This window comes from Pseudophryne corroboree, chromosome 2 (genome assembly GCF_028390025.1).
Source record: "Pseudophryne corroboree isolate aPseCor3 chromosome 2, aPseCor3.hap2, whole genome shotgun sequence".
NCBI lineage: Eukaryota > Metazoa > Chordata > Amphibia > Anura > Myobatrachidae > Pseudophryne > Pseudophryne corroboree.
The window spans coordinates 412,079,068-412,100,263 of NC_086445.1; the positions used below are offsets into that span (position 1 = coordinate 412,079,068).

At 45.4% G+C, this 21,196-nt stretch overlaps 1 protein-coding gene across 4 annotated transcripts in view; it reads left to right on the top strand.

The window, feature by feature from the left end:
- The first annotated feature begins 289 nt into the window (after positions 1-289).
- The window catches only part of GK (glycerol kinase), a 144,580-nt gene continuing 123,673 nt past the window's right edge, over positions 290-21,196 (top strand). Inside the window, exon 1 of one of the 4 annotated variants that reach the window (XM_063953465.1) lies at positions 290-591. In XM_063953465.1, the coding sequence (XP_063809535.1) occupies positions 514-591 (78 nt within the window). In that variant the 5' untranslated portion in view covers positions 290-513. The remainder of the gene's footprint in view (positions 592-21,196) is intronic. The other 3 variants (XM_063953466.1, XM_063953468.1, XM_063953467.1) reach the window with 3 other exon arrangements.

Consider the following 21,196-nt stretch of genomic DNA (forward strand, 5'->3'; position numbering starts at 1 on the left):
AATTTACTTCCCAGGTACAAACCATGTGAAAGTTAATTAAATTTTGCAGCAGTCACCAATCCAAGCACATATGGCAGTATCTGATCTGGAACTGGTCTGACCAGTGCAGTATGACCTTCATGTATGACATTATTTCACCCGGCCAGGGCACGAGTGGTGCAGGTTGTGCAGACAGTGCTGCTGCTCGGGTGTCTCTCACATGAGCGATACAGGAGCAGGGGAGGAAGGGGGCGACACGGGGTGGGCTCACGTCTCTTCCTCAGACCACGCGCCAGTGCGGGCGTGACGTCAGCAGACACACATCAGCGTGTACACAAGCAAAAGAGCCCCCGTGACGAGCAGCAGGAAGGCCAGTGACGTGGGCGCTCGCACACCCCCGCAGCCTGATTGGCTGTGTCGGGTCAGCGCCCCGTGACGTCACGGCTGTATGGCATGGCTATGTGTGAGCCGGGCAGCGTGCGGTAGAGCGGGCAGAGACTGAGCAGTCATCCCGGGTCATACACAGCAAGCAGCATGGCCGCCTCCAACAGACTCGTCCTAGGACCATTGGTGGGGGCAATCGATCAGGGCACAGGATCTACCCGCTTTCTGGTAACCAGCCCCGGCAGTTGCCGGTATTACTCATTCTGAGCGTATGTGACATTGGGGTGTGTGTCTCCAGTCTGCTCTGGCCAGCCCGCCGCAGAGAAGCCCTATCTCTCTGTAGCAGCTGTGTGCCGCCCGGTATGTGTCCTCCTGCCTGTGTACTGTGGTGTGCTTGGTTCTGCAAAGCGTGACCAGTCCTAGTGCTCGCCTGTGCAATGTCCATCTTTTAAACAGGGGTCACAGCAGGCAGCCTATTGTGAAATTGACATGTAGGTGTGTCCTGTGAGCATGAAGTGATTTACCCAGCAATGTCAGTCACCCATACAGCTGCTTCTTTTCTTTTTTACTTGTAACATTTTGTTTTATAGGAATCGGTGTTATTTGATGATATACACTCATTTATTATTTACTATTCAGGAAAGATACAGAATTGAGCCTATTGGTTTCCTCTAGCAGCTGTAGGGCCACTGTGCATCAGAATAAATACTAGCCAGTTCCCATTTATTTCAGTGGTTGGTCTGGCATACTAGGTGTGCGTTGTTGGCCTGTTATAATTCCACCAAAATGGGGATAACAATGGACCGGTACTTGTTGATGTAAATCAGCAACTAAAATAGAATCGAACTGTTATGTAATTATGTTGCCTTTATTTTCCATAAGCTTCAGTGAATGCGTAATATGTATTTCCAATTGCTAATGTTACTGGGATCTGGTTGCTAAAAATTAGTGAGGGAGATGAGAAATGTGTAAGAACAGTATCTAGTCTTCTGTTATCGCATAGATGATGATTATTATTATTATTATTATTATTATTCTTGTTCCTGTGGTGCAACAAGGATTTAGTAGCAACCTACATAGGAGTAAAGCTAGGTACACACTATACAATTATTGGTCTGATTTGCACACACTAATTGCCAATAGTGTGTACGAACGATCGTGCCGGCGTTTTGCCGATAATTCAGGAAAATCTTACCCACACACACGAACAATTGATTTTCTGGTCTGTTGTCCCAAATCAAAAAATATCTGACACAGTCTCCAGATATTGAGCAGTGTGTGTGCGTTCTCAATAATCGCATGCCTCGCAACATGACCCTCTCCAGGAGGGACAGAATACTCTGCTCCTGAACTTTTCTCTTACTCTATGATTGCCATCACCTGTGGTGAAACGCCTTTCTTATCCGTTTACCTGTTCAACACAGGTGCCAGCAATCATACATTAAGAGAAAAGTCCAGAAGCAGAGCATTCTGTCCCTCCTGGAGAGGGTCATGTTGGGAGGTATGTAATCTGCCCATATTTCTCTTACGTCCCAGAGGATGCTGGGGACTCCGTAAGGACCATGGGGTATAGACGGGCTCCGCAGGAGACATGGGCACTATAAAGAACTTTAAAATGGGTGTGCACTGGCTCCTCCCTCTATGCCCCTCCTCCAGACCTCAGATTCTGTGCCCAGAGGAGAATGGGTGCACTACAGGGGAGCTCTACTGAGTTTCTCTGATAAAAGAATTTTGTTAGGTTTTTTATTTTCAGGGAGCACTGCTGGCAACAGGCTCCCCGCATCGTGGGACTGAGGAGAGAGAAGCAGACCTACTTAAGTGATAGGCTCTGCTTCTTAGGCTACTGGACACCATTAGCTCCATAGGGAGTCGGAATGCAGGTCTCCCCTCGCCGTTCGTCCCGGAACCGCGCCGCCGTCCTCCTCACAGAGCCGGAAGATAGAAGCCGGGTGAGTATAAGAAGAAAGAAGACTTCAAAGGCGGCAGAAGACTTCTGATCTTCCCTGAGGTAAGCGCACAGCGGTAACGCTGCACGCCATTGCTCCCACACACAGCACACACGAGCAGGCACTGATGGGCGCAGGGGGGGCGCCCTGGGCAGCAATATAAACCTCTAGGACTGGCATATAAGTATATATAGGCTGCGGAGGCAGTAGTTATAAAAATCCCCCGCCAGTTATACAAAATTGAGCGGGACCGAAGCCTGCCGCTGGAGGGGGCTGAGCTAGGTCCCACAACACTAACCAGCGCCATTTTCTCCACAGTGTACTGCAGAGAAGCTGGCTCCCCGGACTCTCCCCTGCTGAACACGGTGACACAGGGCTGAAAAGAGGGGGGGGGGGGGCACTTGTAAGGCGCAGTGAATGTATTACACAGATAATTATATATATAAAAAAAGCGCTATATTATCTGGGAATTTGTTTCCAGTGTTAGTTGGCGCTGGGTGTGTGCTGGCATACTCTCTCTCTCTGTCTCTCCAAAGGGCCTTAGTGGGGAACTGTCTCCATATAAATATATCCCTGTGTGTGTGTGTGGGGGTGTCGGTACGAGTGTGTCGACATGTCTGAAGCGGAAGGCTCATCTAAGGAGGAGGTGGAGCATATGATTGTGATGTCTCCGTCGGCAACGCCGACTCCTGATTGGTTGGACATGTGGAATGTTTTGAATGCAAATGTGACCTTATTACATAAGAGGATGGACAAAGCAGAGTCCAGGGAAAAAGCAGGGAGTCAATCCATGGCTTTGACTGTGTCACAAGGCCCTTCAGGGTCTCAAAAACGTTCTCTATCCCAAATAGCAGACACTGATACCGACACGGATTCTGACTCCATTGTCGACTACTATGATGCAAGGTTACACCCAAGGGTGGCCAAAAGTATTCATTATACGATCATTGCAATAAAAGATGTTTTGCATATCACTGATGACCCCTCTGTCCCTGACACGAGGGTGCGCATGTATAAGGAAAAGAAACCTGAGGTAACCTTTCCCCCATCTCATGAGCTGAACGAGTTATTTTAAAAAGCTTGGGAAACTCCAGACAAAAAACTGCAGATTCCCAAGAGGATTCTTATGGCGTATCCTTTCCCTGCACAGGACAGGGTACGGTGGGAATCATCGCCCAGGGTGGACAAGGCTTTAACGCGCTTGTCCAAAAAGGTGGCGCTACCGTCTCCTGACACGGCAGCACTCAAGGATCCTGCGGATCGCAGACTGGAAACTACCTTAAAATCTATTTATACGCATACGGGTGCTTTACTCAGACCGGCAATAGCATCGGCATGGGTATGTAGCGCAGTTGCAGCTTGGACAGATACCTTGTCAGCTGACTTTGATACCCTAGATAGGGATACCATTTTATTGTCGTTAGGTCATATTAAAGACGCAGTCTTATATATGAGAGACGCTCAAAGAGACGTTGGGCTGCTAGGTTCGAGAGCCAACGCCATGGCGATTTCTGCTAGGCGTGCCCTGTGGACTCGCCAATGGACGGGTGATGCCAACTCAAAGAAGCATATGGAGGTTTTACCTTGCAAGGGTGAAGTTTTATTCGGGGAAGGTCTTGCGGACCTGGTTTCAACAGCCACCGCGGGTAAATCTACCTTTTTGCCTTTTGTTCCCTTGCAGCAAAAGAAAACTCCGCAATATCAGATGCAGTCCTTTCGGTCGCATAAGTCCAGAAGAGGTCGGGGCTCATCCTTCCTCGCCAGAGGTAAGGGAAGAGGGAAAAGAATGCCTGCTTCGGCTAGTTCCCAGGAGCAGAAGTCCTCCCAGGCTTCTACTAAATCCATCGCATGACGCTGGGGCTCCACTGAGGGAGTCCGCGCAGTGGGGGCACGTCTTAGACTCTTAAGCCAGGTCTGGGTTCGGTCAGATGTGGATCCTTGGGCGATGGAAATTGTGTCCCAAGGCTACAAACTGGAATTCGAAGAGGTGCCCCCTCGCCGATTTTTCAAGTCGGCCTTACCAGCTTCTCCCCCAGAGAGGGCAGTAGTATTAGCTGCGATTCAAAAGCTATGTCAACAGCAGGTGATTATCAAGGTTCCCCTAGTCCAACAGGGAAAAGGGTACTATTCGACCCTGTTCGTGGTCCCGAAGCCGGATGGCTCGGTCAGACCCATTTTAAATCTAAAATCCCTAAACCTGTACTTGAAAAAGTTCAGATTCAAGATGGAATCGCTCCGGGCAGTTATCTCCAGCCTGGAAGGGGGGGATTTTATGGTGTCACTAGACATAAAGGATGCATACCTTCATGTCCCCATATATCCTCCTCATCAGGAGTATCTGAGATTCGCTGTACAGGACTGTCATTACCAGTTTCAGACGTTGCCGTCTGGGCTTTCCACGGCCCCGAGAATTTTCACCAAGGTGATGGCGGAGATGATGGTGCTCCTGCGCAGGCAGGAAGTCACAATTATCCTGTACTTGGACGATCTCCAGATAAAAGCGAGAACGAGAGAACAATTGCTGAAGAGCGTATCGCTCTCCCTGAGAGTGCTACAACAGCACGGTTGGATTCTAAATCTGCCAAAGTCACAGTTGATTCCAACGACTCGACTATCATTCCTAGGCATGATTCTGGACACAGAACGGAAGAGGGTTTTTCTCCCAATGGAAAAAGCCCAGGACCTCCAGAACATGGTCAGAGACCTGCTAAAACCAAAAAGAGTGTCTGTTCATCAATGCACTCGAGTTCTGGGGAAAATGGTGGCAGCCTATGAGGCCATCCCTTTCGGCAGGTTTCATGCGAGGACATTTCAGTGGGACCTTCTGGACAAGTGGTCCGGGTCCCATCTACAAATACATCAGAAGATAAGCCTGTCCCCCAGGGCCAGGGTGTCTCTCCTGTGGTGGCTGCAGAGTGCTCACCTTCTAGAGTGTCGCAGGTTCGGCATTCAAGACTGGGTTCTGATGACCACGGACGCGAGCCTCCGAGGATGGGGAGCAGTCACACAAGGAAGAAATTTTCAGGGACTATGGTCAAGCCAGGAGGCTTGTCTGCACATCAACGTACTGGAATTGAGGGCCATATACAACGGCCTACGACAAGCGGAGAATCTTCTTTGCGACCTACCGGTTCTTGGTCAATCAGACAACGTCACAGCAGTGGCTCATGTAAACCGCCAAGGCGATACAAGGAGCAGAGTGGCAATGGCGGAAGCCACCAGGATTCTTCGCTGGGCGGAAAATCACGTAAGCGCTCTGTCAGCAGTCTTCATTCCAGGAGTGGATAACTGGGAAGCAGACTTCCTCAGCAGACACAATCTCCATCCAGGAGAGTGGGGACTTCATCAAGAAGTTTTTGCAAAAATAACAAGTCTTTGGGGAATTCCTCCAAAAAGACATGATGGCGTCATGCCTCAACAAGAAGCTTCGGAGGTATTGTGCCAGGTCAAGGGACCCTCAGGCAGTAGCGGTGGACGCCATGGTGACCCCATGGGTGTTTCGGTCGGTCTGTGTTCCCTCCTCTTCCTCTCATCTCAAAAATATTGAGAATCATACGATGAAAAAGAGTGCGGACAATACTCGTTGTTCCAGATTGGCCTCGAAGGGCCTGGTATTCAGATCTTCAGGAGATGCTCACAGAAGATCCATGGCCTCTTCCTCTCAGGGAGGACCTGTTGCAGCAGGGGCCCTGCGTGTTCCAAGACTTACCGCGGTTACGTTTGACGGCATGGCGGTTGAACACCGAATCCTAGCTGGAAAAGGTATTCCGGAGGAAGTCATCCCTACTCTGATAAGGGCTAGGAAGGAGGTGACTGCGAAACATTATCACCGTATCTGGAGGAAGTATGTTTCTTGGTGTGAAGCCAAGAATGCTCCTACGGAAGATTTCCACCTGGGCTGTGGATATGGGCCTGAAGTTAGGGCCGAAATCTGTACCTTAATGGAGCCTATCTATATTCTTTCAGAAGGAATTGGCTTCTCTCCCAGAAGTCCAGACTTTTGTAAAGGGAGTGCTGCACATCCAGCCTCCTTTTGTGCCCCCAGTGGCACCATGGGACCTTAACGTGGTGTTACAGTTCCTTAAGTCACACTGGTTTGAACCTCTTCAAACAGCTGAGTTGAAATTTCTCACTTGGAAAGTGGTCATGTTGTTGGCCTTGGCATCTGCGAGGCGGGTGTCCGAATTGGCGGCTTTGTCTCACAAAAGCCCCTATCTGATTTTCCATGTGGATAGGGCAGAGTTGAGGACTCGTCCTCAATTTCTGCCTAAGGTGGTTTCATTGTTTCATATGAACCAACCTATTGTGGTGCCTGTGGCTACAGGGAACTTGGAGGATTCCAAGTCTCTTGATGTAGTCAGGGCCTTAAAAGTTTATGTAACCAGGACGGCTCGTATTAGGAAAACAGAGGCACTGTTTGTCCTGTACGCAGCCAACAAGGTTGGCGCCCCTGCTTCTAAGCAGACTATTGCCCGCTGGATCTGTAACACGATTCAGCAGGCTCATTCTACGGCTGGATTGCCGGTAACAAATTCGGTAAAGGCCCATTCCACTAGGAAGGTGGGCTCTTCTTGGGCGGCTGCCCGAGGTGTCTCGGCATTGCAACTTTGCCGAGCGGCTACTTGGTCGGGTTCAAACACTTTTGCTAAATTCTACAAGTTTGATACCTTGGCTGAGGAGGACCTCATGTTTGCTCAATCGGTGCTGCAGAGTCATCCGCACTCTCCCGCCCGGTCTGGAGCTTTGGTATAAACCCCATGGTACTTACGGAGTCCCCAGCATCCTCTAGGACGTAAGAGAAAATAAGATTTTAAACCTACCAGTAAATCTTTTTCTCCTAGTCCGTAGAGGATGCTGGGCACCCGTCCCAGTGCGGACTAAATTCTGCAAGACTAGTATATAGTTTTGGCTTACATAAGGGTTTTGATCAGTCTCGGGCTGATGCTGTTTGTTTCATGCTGTTAACTGGTTCGTATATTCCATGTTGTACGGTGTGGTTGGTGTGGGCTGGTTTGAATCTTGCCCTTAGATTAACAAAAATCCTTTCCTCGTACTGTCCGTCTCCTCTGGGCACAGTTTCTCTAACTGAGGTCTGGAGGAGGGGCATAGAGGGAGGAGCCAGTGCACACCCATTCTAAAGTCTTTAGAGTGCCCATGTCTCCTGCGGAGCCTGTCTATACCCCATGGTCCTTACGGAGTCCCCAGCATCCTCTACGGACTAGGAGAAAAAGATTTTACCGGTAGGTTTAAAATCTTTTTTTCCCTTTAAAATTCTACACACAATACCCCATAATGACAACGTGAAAAAGTTTTTTTTTTTTTTTAGATTTTTTTTTTCTTCAAATTTATTAAAAATAAAAAAACTAAGAAATCACATGTACATAAGTATTCACAGCCTTTGCCATGAAGCTCAAAATTGAGCTTAGGTGCATCTTGTTTCCACTGATCATACTTGCAATGTTCCTACAGCTTAGTTGGAGTCCACCTGTGGTAAATTCAGTTGTTTGGACATGAGTTGGAAAGGCACACCCTGTCTATATAAGGTCCCACACTTGACAGGGCATGTCTGAGCACAAACCAAGCATGAAGCCAAAGGAATTGTCTGTAGACCTCAGAGACAGATTTGTCTTGAGGCACAAATCTTGGGAAGGGTACATAAAAATATCTGCTGCTTTGAAGGTCCAATGAGAACAGTGGCTTCCATCATTCGTAAATGGAAGAAGTTCTGAACCACAAGGGCTCTTGCTAGATCTGGCCGGTTGTCTAAACTGAGCGATCGGGGGAGAAGGGCCCTAATCAGGGAGGTGACCAAGAACCCAATGGTCACTCTGTCAGAGGTACAGCATTCCTATGTGGAGAGAGGAGAACCTTCCAGAAGGACAACTGTCTCTGCAGCAATCCACCAATCAGGCCTGTATGGTAGAGTGACCAGATGGAAGCCACTCTTTAGTAAAAAGCACATGGCAGCCTGTCTGGAGTTTGCCAAAATGCACCTCAAGGACTCTCAGACTATGAGAAACAAAATACTCTGGTCTGATGAGACAAAGATTGAACTCTTTGGCGTGAATGCCAGGTGTCATGTTTGGGGGAAACCAGACAACGCTCATCACCAAGCTAATACCATGCCTACAGTGAAGCATGGTGATGGCAGCATCATACTGTGGGGATGTTTTTCAGCGGCAGGAACTGGGAGACTAATCGGGATAGAGGGAAAGATGAATGCAGTAAATGTACAGAGACATCCTGGATGAAAACCTGCTCCAGAGCGCTCTTGACTTCAGACTGGGACGACGGTTCATCGTTCAGCAGGACAACGACCCTAAGCACACAGCCAAGATATCAAAGGAGTGGCTTCAGGACAACTCTGTGAATGTCCTTGAGTGGCACAGCCAGAGCCCAGACTTGAATCCGATTGAACATCTCTGGAGAGATCTGAAAATGGCTGTGCACTGACGCTTCCCATCCAACCTGATGGAGCATGAGAGGTGCTGCAAAGTGGAATGGGCGAAACTGCCCAAAGATATGTGTGCCAAGCTTGTGGCATCATATTCAAAAAGACTTGAGGCTGTAATTGCTGCCAAAGGTGCACCAACAAAGTATTAAGCAAAGGCTGTGAATACTTATGTACATGTGATTTCTTAGTTTTTTATTTTAGATAAATTTGCATTGTCATTATGGGGTATTGTGTGTAGAATTTTGAGGGGGGAAAAATAATTTATTCCAGTTAGGAATAAGGCTGTAACATAACAAAATGTTGAAAAGGTGAAGCGATGTGGATACTTTCTGGATGCACTGTACGTTTGTTCTGATGGCAATCCTAGACCATTCAGAACAGTGTGATCAGGACTAATGTATTAGACTTGTGGCGTCTGCTGAACTTTTTTTTTTTTATTGTTTTAGTACACATTTTGCTGTTAAACAGCTGCTGTGAACTGCCTTAGATTTTAATAAATGGTTAATTTATTTTATAGACTGTTTACTCCAGTAAGCAGTATGAAGGTTGCTGTTCCAATCTAAAAGTCAAGTAGCACTTTAATGAAGCAGAGACTAATCGCAGCCAGCAAAGCATACTTCACTTAGCTGGCCAGTTATCGCACTGTTTCAAGTCATTGGATTACTTATTTATTTTTCTTTTACCTAAAGAGCCAGAAAAATTGTTCATTGGTTTCTATATCATCAGGCTGTACTATGTTACTGTGTTGTAATAGTTAAACATTGCTGCCCTTTATCCTGATTGTTCAGCAATGGATGGTAGACACAAACCTTTCCATTATCTACTCATCTCCTGTTTTGCAAAGGTTAATAACACTAGTCTCTAGTCTTTAAATATTTTGCCAAATACCTGCACCAGTTAACTGTGTCATTAGCAGACTGAGGATTTTGCCTTAGATGTCTATTATCTGTTCTTTAATTTTGCAATAATTTATGATGTAAGAAAGGAGTGTCTATATTTTATAACTCACCAATTCCCTCCCATGTATCATAAATTCTGTACAAATGAAAGAATAAAATAGGCATGTAAGTGGTAGGGTGTACTGCCCACTTACATAATATAACATATCTTTTGTATAATGAGGCAAGGTGTTTGACGAGCGCAAGTCACGTCAAGAGTGAATGAGAGTCCCTGAATCTCCCATTCCCCACCTCCTCCCATCACAGCTCTCTCTGACTGCACGGCCACAGTCTCTTCTCCCCTACTTAACTGTCAACTCCTTCTCCTCCCCAAAGAAAGTTACCTACCCAGCCATGTACAGTACTGGACATGGCTGCATTTTCTTGCCCAGGTAACCCCTTCCCCCTTGCCAGGAGAAGATGGAGTAATTGGTACTCATTTCTCCCCCCAGCAAATTGGCACCAACTTCTAGAGGATTGTGGGAGATTCAGTGGTAGCGGTAAAGGCTATAGCAGTGAGTCCAGGAGTGCTGGCACCAAGATGAGGTTGCCAATCACCCATGAGGAGGACCTGTTTTGGAAGACAGCCATGTGTATAACAGCTCCTCAATTATGTTGGGTCAGCAGAACACTCAATGCTCAAAGAAGATCATCATGGGAAAGATGGGAGAATCTGCCTCTCAATCACTCAAGATACGGACACTGCAGTAACACACTCTGATGCAAGGGGTGGGGGAAAGTGATAGAAATTGGGGAAGAGTGACAGAGAATTAGGGAGTGTGTGTGGAATGGGGTGAAGAAAGAGGGGGGGGGGGAGTGAGGTGAGAGAGAACTCTGGGAATGGGTAGAGTTCTCCGCAATGCGGTCACCATGGCTAGTGTCCCGGCAAATGGCAAGTCTAAAATGCAAGTTTTGATGAATAAACAAATTTCAACGTAAGTAAAACTTAGCATAACTGTAGACCTCTGTATAACAATATGAAAGTAGCTATTGGAATTTGCACTGGAGACAAACCCTATGGCTTCAAAAACCTGCTGCTGCTTAGAAAACCTTATTAAACCGTACAGTAGGTGCTGCTGAATTGTATACCAAAAAAAACACAGACGTGCGCGCTTACAAGTATAAACAAATTATTTAATAAAGTTGACAATATAAATATTAGTAATCACACTGTTAGTGCATATGCATAACTATGCATTCACAAATAGTAACACGTTTTATTCATATAATAAACAGACACATAAAACTGATAAATATCTAAATATCTGGACTGTCATACTCTGCATACAACTGTGCCATTTGGTGCAGATGGTACCCTGACCAATGGAGGTGTTCGTTGGTAATAAATGGTATATTGCCAAACTGTATAAAGTGAGGTTTTATTTAACAGTCACTGATGACTTATGTCCCAGCACAACCGGTATCTGATTTTTGAGAAAAGCTGCAACAAGGAGAGAAACATGTTGAATTAATATCCTAGTATTGGACTACTCTCTGCTGTGTACAGCTGCTATATACGCCACTGGGGGATGCGGTCAACATCCTGCTGGACGGGATCCCGGCGGTCGAAATACCGACGCCGGAATCCCGACCGCCACAATCTCGACCGCCACAATCCCGACATATTCTCCCTCCGTGGGTGTCCACGACACCCATAGAGGGAGATTATAATAGTGTGCCGAGCGTAGCGAGGCACCGTGCCCGCAGCGTGGCGAGCGAAGCGAGCCCGCAAAGGGCTGCGTTCCGCTCTCCACCCCTCTCGGGATTGTGTGGTCGGGATTCCGGCGTCTGTATTTCGACCGCCGGGATCCCGTCCAGCGGGATTACGTACTGATCCCGCCACTGGGTGTACTTCATCTTTCACTGCCAAAGTGGTAAAAGCACTCCATCTACACTGTTGGACTGGAGCCGTTCCATCTGCTGCTGGGTCCACCTCAGTGCATGCTATCAGCCACCAGAGCTCTGTTTCCCAGTTTCCTATTGCTGCCTCGCATATAGTGAGTTTTCTGCTGGGCTAGTGCTTTGCCATCTGCTGTGATTAACCGGCCAGCGCACCCTAGCAACAAGCATCATTCCAGCTCCTAGTACCCTCTCACCACCGCACCTGCTCTCCTAACAGGTACCAGGAAAGGTCATCTTCCAGCAGCGGGGGGGCCCAGTGGGCTGTGCAACGTGCCAGCTGAGCAGGACACTATTACCCTTCTCCGTTACCTGACGGTTCTGAGTATATGGGCAACCTGCATTTCCAGTGAAGATTGTGCTTATCAAAGCTTGTAATTTCATCGGTTGTGCTGGGACATAAGTCATCAGTGACTGTTAAATAAAACCTCACTTTGGGGCAGATGTATTAAGCCTGGAGAAGGCATAAAGAAGTGATAAAGCGGTGATAAATGCAAGGTGGTGATGCATCAGCCAATCACCTCCAATATGTAAATTGACAGTTATGAGCCAATTGTCCTGTGCATTATCAGCTTGCACTTATCACTGCTTTATCACTTCTTTATGCCTTCTCCAGGCTTAATACATCTGCCCCTTTATGCAGTTTGGCAATATACCATTTATTACCAACGAACACCTCCATTGGTGAGGGTACCATCTGCACCAAATGGCACAGTTGTATGCAGTGTTGAAAGTCCAGATATTTAGCTATAGTTTTTTTTTGTTTTATTTGTTTATTATGTGAATAATACTGTTACTATTTATGTGATTGCATAGTTATACATATGCACGAACAGCGTGATCACTAAATTATTTATATTGTCAATTTTATTAAATCATTTGTTTATACTATACCTACTGTACTGTTTAATATTGTCTGCTTCTTGTATAGAGAATTTGCACCTCTCTATTCAGTAAGGCAGCTGCAGTGCTCATATAGACATCTATGGGTATATGCAATTCACGGCGAATCGCGGCAAATTATCGCCGTTTTTAAATTCGACTCCATTCGACAGGTGAATTCCGGAAGGTGGCTTCCGGAATTCACCATATTCAATAAAAAACGGATTCGCCAGAGTCGCGGGCGAAAATCGGCCGATTTGGCGGATTTTGCCGCGATTTTAAAAAACGGTAAAAAACGGGAAAAACCCGAAAAAAAAAATGGCGTGGGGTCCCCCCTCCAAAGTATAACCAGCATCTGGCTCATCGAGCTGGTTCTAAAAATCCGGGGAAAAATTGGCCAGGGATCCCCCGTATTTTTAAAACCAGCACCGGGCTCTGCGCCTGGTGCTGGTGCCAAAAATACGGGGGACAAAAAGAGTAGGGGTCCCCCGTATTTTTAACACCAGCATCGGGCTCCACTAGCTGGACAGATAATGCCACAGCCGGGGGTCACTTTTATGCCGTGCCCTGCGGCCGTGGCATTAAATATCCAACTAGTCACCCCTGGCCGGGGTACCCTGGGGGAGTGGGGACCCCTTCAATCAAGGGGTCCCCCCCCAGCCACCCAAGGGCCAGGGGTGAAGCCCGAGGCTGTCCCCCCCCCCATCCAATGGGCTGCGGATGGGGGGGCTGATAGCCTTTTGTGATAATAAAAAGATATTGTTTTTTCCAGTAGTACTACAAGTCCCAGCAAGCCTCCCCCGCAAGCTGGTACTTGGAGAACCACAAGTACCAGCATGCGGGAGAAAAACGGGCCCGCTGGTACCTGTAGTAGTAGTAGTAGTACTACTACTGGGAAAAAAATACCCCAAAAAAAAAACAGGACACACACACCGTGACAGTAAAACTTTATTACACACTACCGACACACACATACTTACCTATGTTGACACGCCGACTGCCACGGTCTCCGACGATCCGAGGGTACCTGTGAAAAAATGATACTCACCTTCCAGCGTCCAGAGATAAATCCACGTCCAGAGAGATAAATCCACGTACTTGTAAAAAAAAAAGAACACGCAAATACCCGCTCCATACCGGACTAGAAAGGGGTCCAATGCTTTCACATCAGACCCCTTTCTACCGAATGCCGGGACATCACGTGACTCCTGTCACTGAAGTCCCTTCAGCCAATCAGGAAGCGCTACTTCCGTGGCGCTCACCTGATTGGCTGTGCGCTGTCTGTACTGTGACAGCACATCGCAAAGCCGCTCCATTACTTTCAATGGTGGGAACTTAGCGGCTAGCGGTGGGGTCAGCCGCTGACCGGCGGGTGACCTTACCGCTAGCCGCTAAGTTCCCACCATTGAAAGTAATGGAGCGGCTTTGCGATGTGCTGTCACAGTACAGACAGCGCACAGCCAATCAGGTGAGCGCAACGAAGTTGCGCTTCCTGATTGGCTTAGAGACCTTTCTGTGACAGCTGTCACTGACAGGTCTCATTCGTGGAAAGGTGTCCCATGTGTCAGCATGGGACCCCTTTCAGTCCGGCATGGAGCGGGTGTTCGGTTTGTTTTTTTGCCAAGTACGTGGATTTATCTCTGGACCATGGCTGGGGTGAGTATATTGATCTTTTCTTTTCAGGTATCCGTGGATTCTACATGGAGAAGAGGACCGATGTCGGCGTGTGAACATAGGTAAGTATGTGTGTCGACGTATGAAATAAAGTTTTACTGTCGACGGTGTGTGTGTCCTGTTTTTATTTGGGTATTTTTTCCCCAGTAGTACTACAGGTACCAGCGGGCCCGATTTTCTCCCGCATGCTGGTACTTGTGGTTCTCCAAGTACCAGCTTGCGGGGGAGGCTTGCTGGGACTTGTAGTACTACTGGAAAAAACAATATCTTTTTATTATCACAAAAGGCTATCAGCTCCCCCATCCGCAGCCCATTGGATGGGGGGGACAGCCTCGGGCTTCACCCCTGGCCCTTGGGTGGCTGGGGGGGGGGGGGGACCCCTTGATTGAAGGGGTCCCCACTCCCCCAGGGTACCCCGGCCAGGGGTGACTAGTTGGATATTTAATGCCACGGCCGCAGGGCACGGCATAAAAGTGACCCCCGGCTGTGGCATTATCTGTCCAGCTAGTGGAGCCCGATGCTGGTGTTAAAAATACGGGGGACCCCTACTCTTTTTGTCCCCCGTATTTTTGGCACCAGCACCAGGCGCAGAGCCCGGTGCTGGTTTTAAAAATACGGGGGATCCCCTGTCAATTTTTCCCCCGCATTTTTAGAACCAGGACCAGCTCGAAGAGCCCGAGGCTGGTTATGCTTTGGAGGGGGGACCCCACGCCATTTTTTTTTTATGATTTCACCGTTCCAGCATAAAAAAAAAATAAAAAATATTTTAAAAAATATATAAATAATATTTGTGCCTCCAAAAAAAAAAAAAAAAAGTACCTAATCCCTTCTAATATAAATAGATCTGTTATTCCCCCCCCAAAAAAAACACAAAAAAAAACATGTTTAAAATTTTTTTATTTGTTTTCACCCTCCAAAGTGTGGCGGATTGAAAATGACGAATTTGCTGTCTAAAAGCACTGCTGTCGAATTTCCAAACTTGAATTGAATATGCTTTGGTCGAATTGCAGCACTTGTATCATTGCAGAAAAGTCGAATTTGCAAAAAGTCGAATTTCAAAAAGTCGAATTTTGAAAGTCCGTTTTTTGGTCGGAAAGCACTGAATTGCATAGGCGATTTTTTTTTTTTGGTCGAAAATGACCCGAAATTCGACAATTTCGGGAATTCGACCGCAATTGCATATACCCCCTAGTCCTGCTCTCTTCTCTTCTCCTCCCCTCTTTTCTTATTTATCTTTTTTGAGTTTATTAGTACACTCCATATAGACATATAGTCCTGCTCTCTTCTCCTCCCCTCTATTCTTATTTATCTTTTTTGAGTTTATTAGTACACTCCATATAGACATATAGTCCTGCTCTCTTCTCCTCCCCTCTATTCTTATTTATCTTTTTTGAGTTTATTAGTACAATATGTAAGTGGCCTATTAATATATAATTATAGGGAAATACTCTCTCCCATCACCTCTCTACAGTTGTCAAATCAATTTTTATTAAGAAAAACAAAATTTAAAGGGAAAAATCTGATGGAATGTTTAATAAATAAATATTCTATAGATCAAGATAATATGGATATATATTTTCAATGAATGGAAAAATTATTTCTAATATGTAGGACCGAGTTTGAGAACCTGTGGTCTAGACTATTTATTCTGCTTGCAGCTGCTTAGAAAAGAACTATGGCCATGGTATATTGGGGCAGATGTATTAACCTGGAGAAGGCATAGGAAGTGATTAACCAGTGAAGTTGAACTCTTCTATACAGTGTTCCTCCAAGCTCTGTGCACTGGCTAATTAATATATAATTTTAAAGTGTTATATCTTTACAATTAATCCTTTTTTGTTTTGTCTAAGCTAGTGTAAAGGCTTTAACCCATTCATGTTAATTAGTGTAATGATATTCATATTCTATTACCATTCACTGATTCTTAAACAGTGTGTTTCTGTGTATTATATAGATTTGATTTGTGAAGTCTTAAAAGTAAAAAGCTCAAAAAATATGTAGAGGGGATGATGACATGTAAAATGTAGGAGTTAGATTTTTCAATTTTTGTCATGATTCCAGTTTTATTCATCAGTGGGGTTTTTTTTTTTGTTTTTTTTTGGGTGTGTACGTTTTTCTGACTTTTATGAGTCAGGCATGTTACAACACACCCCTTTCAAAAACAATTGTTCAGTTTGTAAAAACACACTTCTGTATACTACACAGCACAACGGTAGATATCCAGCCCCACATTTTATGCTAATTTGGGTCCAACAGGAGTCTATGGACCAAATGTATTAAGCCTTAAAAAGTGATAAAGTGGAGACTGATAAAGTACTAGCCAATCAGCTCCTAACTGTCATTTCAAACACGGCCTGCTACATGGCAGTTAGGAAGCTGATTGGCTGGTCATTTATCACTCTTTATCCGTCTCCACTATATCACTTTTTAAGGCTTAATACATGTATACAATATAAAAATCCAGGCGCTTTAATAGATCTAGAAAATTGATGTGCTTATCTTTTTCAGGGGAATTGCAGATGCTGTAGCTTGTAGACACTTATTTAATTTTCTGTGTGGGTGAGTACACCTGTTCTGTATCCTGCAAAAATAAATATATATATATATATAATATATAATATATATATATATATATATATATATATATATATATTCGTACCACAGAGGGTCCATAGCCACCAAATTTTGGCTTTTTGGCAGAGCTCCACTATTGATAAATACTAGGGATTTGTGAACCATTTTATTCAGAAGACTTGGTGCACACTATCTACACCAGGATTTCCAACTGCAGTCCTCAAGGCACGCTAAAGGTGCTTTAACACAGTGCAATATAACCTTGCGATTTTGACTATGTAGTCAAAATCGCAAGTAAAGTTAGTGCATATCGCACCGTGTGTATACAGCATGCGATACCGATGCGTGGCGTCTGTATTGCAAGAAAAGATAGTCAAAATTGACTTGCCTGCACAGTCTATCTAGTACTAAAGTATAGTCAAAATCGCACATAGTCGGAATCAAAGATTGCCAAAATCTCACTGTGTTTGCACCTTAACAGTGCAGGCTTTAGTGATATCCAGAAATAGTTCAAATACTTGCAGTTGTGCGCACCCCTAGGATAACCTGTCTATCATTTGGAGGAGGAAAAGTACTTTTCGGAAACGTACTGTAGAAAAGAACTGTAAAAAAAAGACTGATTATTCGATTGTCCTGTTATCCCAAGGGTGCGTACAACTTCAAGTATTTCTGAACATTTTTTTTGAGGTCTGAGTGACCACCTCAGCTTTTGGTGCAGCACTGTTGTTTTGGATCGCAGTTTTTCCAATTTTCTGACCTTTAGTGATATCCAGGCTTCAGCACATATGGTTAAAAATAACTAAGGTACTAATTAAGTCACCTGTGCTCAAGCCTGAATATTACCAACACCTGGATTGTTAGCGTGCCTTGAGGGCCGAGATTGGGAATGCCTGAACTACACAGTACTTCACAGAGCTTGTGGAGTCCAAGACCCATTGTGCTGTTGCTGAAATCCAATCGAAAGGAGGACCTCCTACCAGACTCTGCTTAGAAAATGTGCCCGGAGGAGCTGGTCACGCTTATTGAAGCTCCTGAAGAGTTTTTTCTGCATTTATTTTTCTGTACAGGATAAAAAATACTCTAGACTATGTGCACACTAGATTAGGGTGCAGCTACACAATACACATAAGTGTGCATCCGAGATCACACTAAACAATCGTACAGAAGAAATTAATGTGTATCAATAGTAGTGCTCTCCAATCAGCATATTTAAACCCATAACACCATTGTGTACCAAATGCAGTCCAAAAAACTGATCCCCCATTTGTAAGAGGCCGTTGACCTCCCTTGAACTGGGTCAGGTTGAAAGATACCACAGAGTCCTCTTTTTAGATCGCAAAACTGCTAGCTGTCTCCAATGTTGATAGGAAACCTGCAAAATACGTGTCTCCTTACCCTTCACGGGCAGAATTGAGGAGGCACTTCGAAAACTGCAGACATAGGGGTATATTCAATAAGAGTCGGGTCCATTCCGACATGCAGTTGTCGGAATGGACACGACAACCCCTATTCAAAAGAGCGGCCAAAACCGACTGTCGGATTTGGCCGTTTCCTGACCTGCAGCTGCTGTCAGCGCTGCGGGTACGCTGACAGCAGCGGCAGAGGGAGCGGTCAGTGGTGCCGGGGGTGAGGGGGGAGCGGTCAGCGGTGCCGGGGGTGAGGGTGAGGGTGCAGCAGTCAGCGGCGCCAGAGCTGAGGGGGAAGCGGTCAGCGGCGCCGGAGGTGAGGAGATGTCTCTGGCGCCGGGGGAGGGGAAGAGCAGCGGAGGAGACGGAGAGGAGGAGACGGGGGAGCAGTGGCTGCAGCAGCATAACAGGAGGCTCACGGCAGCGTCCCCCGGCTCCAGCAAGCGGGACAACGCTTGCTGGAGCCGGGTGGACGCTGCCACTGGGTCCCTGCTCTCCCCTGTCTCCTGGTCTCAGCTCACTTATCTCAATCCAACTTTTTTTAAAGTCTGATTGAGATTGTCGGAAACGGGGCTAAAACCTGTCGGGTTTGGCCCCGCTTCCGACAATGCACGCTGATCGGTGGCTGAAGCCGCCGATCAGCGTGCATTCCGACAAGTCGGGTTTCCCGACTTGTCGGAATAAATGGGGCTGTATTGACCTAAAATTGTCGGAAGCTGCCGTCTTTCCGACAAGACGGCAGCTTCCAACAGTTATTGAATATACCCCATAGTGTAGCAATCCTTTAAAATTGAGACACCATTTATTTTACAGATTGCACTTACAAACATAGAATTAAAAACAGCATGTCAAACAGACTCTATTGGACATATCACCAATCCTATAGTTCTCTCTCTGGGGGATTCCTAGGAAACCAGATGGACAATAGGTGAGCGGGTTACCGGGCTCCGGATGCACGGCTCCACATCTGCAAGGATAGTCCCCCCAAAGGATGGATGAGTCGAAAAGTCCACAAGAAAACGAGCCACGCTGTGTATTAAACAAAGTTTGTTTACATCGGGCCATCAGAAAACAAAGGTTTCACTATCTCACTCAAAAAATTCCGTATTTTGGAATATTTGGATATGGGATACTCAACCTGTACTTGTTTCATTTATAATCGATAATACCCTTGATACCTCTTTACATTCTTTGTGCATCTTTGTCACTCTAAAACCTACTTTCAGGTGTAACAGAAAATGCCCTCATTGCTTCTCCTATGCAATTTTTTTTTTGTTTGTTCTGGAAAACTTTCATGATCTCTTTGTTCTGCCCTGGTGGCCTGTGTGTAGGGAATGGGATACATACACAGGCAGCTGCTGCTCTGTAGCCTCCTGCATTCCATTTTTCTTTTCCACTTGGGAACGCGCTGAGCAGAGTGCGCTCCTCGTCGCCGTCCAGATACTACTGCTCCCTCCTCTCTCCATCGGGGCCCTCCTTCCCAGCAGTCTTGCTTGCCTGGAGAAGAAGCCAGAGGAGAATGTAATCATTGGTATTTAATTGCAGGAACTTTTTTTTTTTTCTTGCCTTTGCACAGAATTGAACAGTTTTTCAGAATTTAACAGTAGTTCATTCTTTAATCTTTCAACCTTTTGGGTTAATACTACCTAAGAATGGATAGCAGTTCAGATGAACATTTTCCTGTGGGGTTTTTTTTTTGTATTTTATTTTTTTATTAAATTCTCTGTCAGGTGAACTTTGACAGTGAGATAAGGTTTTATATCTGTTTCATCTGCAGACACCAAGGTTATAGCTAATTATCCCCTTGTGTAGTGATTAAAATGCCATAAAATAGAGTTGAAACACATTTCAGCTCTTGGTTTGCAATACACAAATTCAAAGTAATGATTTCTATGTGATGTTTATCATAGCAAAGGTTGGAAGTGACAAGAATACAATTACAGCCTACCAACAGCTATATTATCTGGTATCTATAGGTGGAGAGTAGTGAGGTCACCTCAGTGAAGAAAACCCTCATCTACTGCAAATGAGCACAAAAGTCCTGAAATCGTGACTGTCCCACAGAAATCGTGACGTTGGGAGGTGTCCCCTAAGGACTCTGCTACAGGGGGAACCATGCCTCCAAAAAGTTGCAATTGGCCATAAAGCACTGCTTTCACATGTAGTATGTCCGGTAATGTAGTAGTCAGTGTCACTTTCTTATTGTAACTAGGTGTGTCATTGTGAACATTAATAGCTAGTGTGCTAGTGCCTGTGTGCCAACATGATGTATGTTATAGTGCCTCAGGGACTATTCAGTTAATATGATGACAGGCTTTCATTTGATGTTTCCATATATGATGCACTTTTTTGTGTGTACTCCATTTAGATCTTTAGTAGGTGAACCTCAGTGGCAAACACAGGATTTTTAGAAGGGGGTTTCCAAATGCAATCCACAATCTTCCACGCTGCAGAACATTGGAGCAAGTGCAGGAGACTGGGGGAGCGGTAGAAGAACTTAGTTGCTATAGGTCAAATCCTGATTCGCAAAAAAAAAAAAAGTTGGAAACCGCAGTCTTTCCGACTTGATGGCAGTTCCAGTTTCAGTTGAATACACCTGTATGTATTAATAATAATTTTAGTCTATATACATACATACATACATACATACATACATACATACATACATACATACATACATAATATATATTTGTGTGTGTGTGTGTAAAGCTGTACATTGATTTTATTGAAAGATTGAAAATAAAATTATTATTAGAATTCATTGAAACATGCTTGTTGAGGTTTTTAATACAAAATTACATATTTTTTTCCATTACATCAATAATGCAAAAAATAAATAGTTTCAACCAAAAAAAGCATTTTTTTCCCCCTAACCCTGCCCCCATAGGGATTAAATATTAGCACAGGTGTGTGCATCATAATGACTGAACAAGTGGTGTATCCTTGGCAATGATCTACATAAAATGCATTGTTTGTTCAGATTTTAGAACCATTGTTTTATACTATTCGGAAAAGCTTTCCCTACCTCACATCATCATTAACTGGAATAACCCATGATTT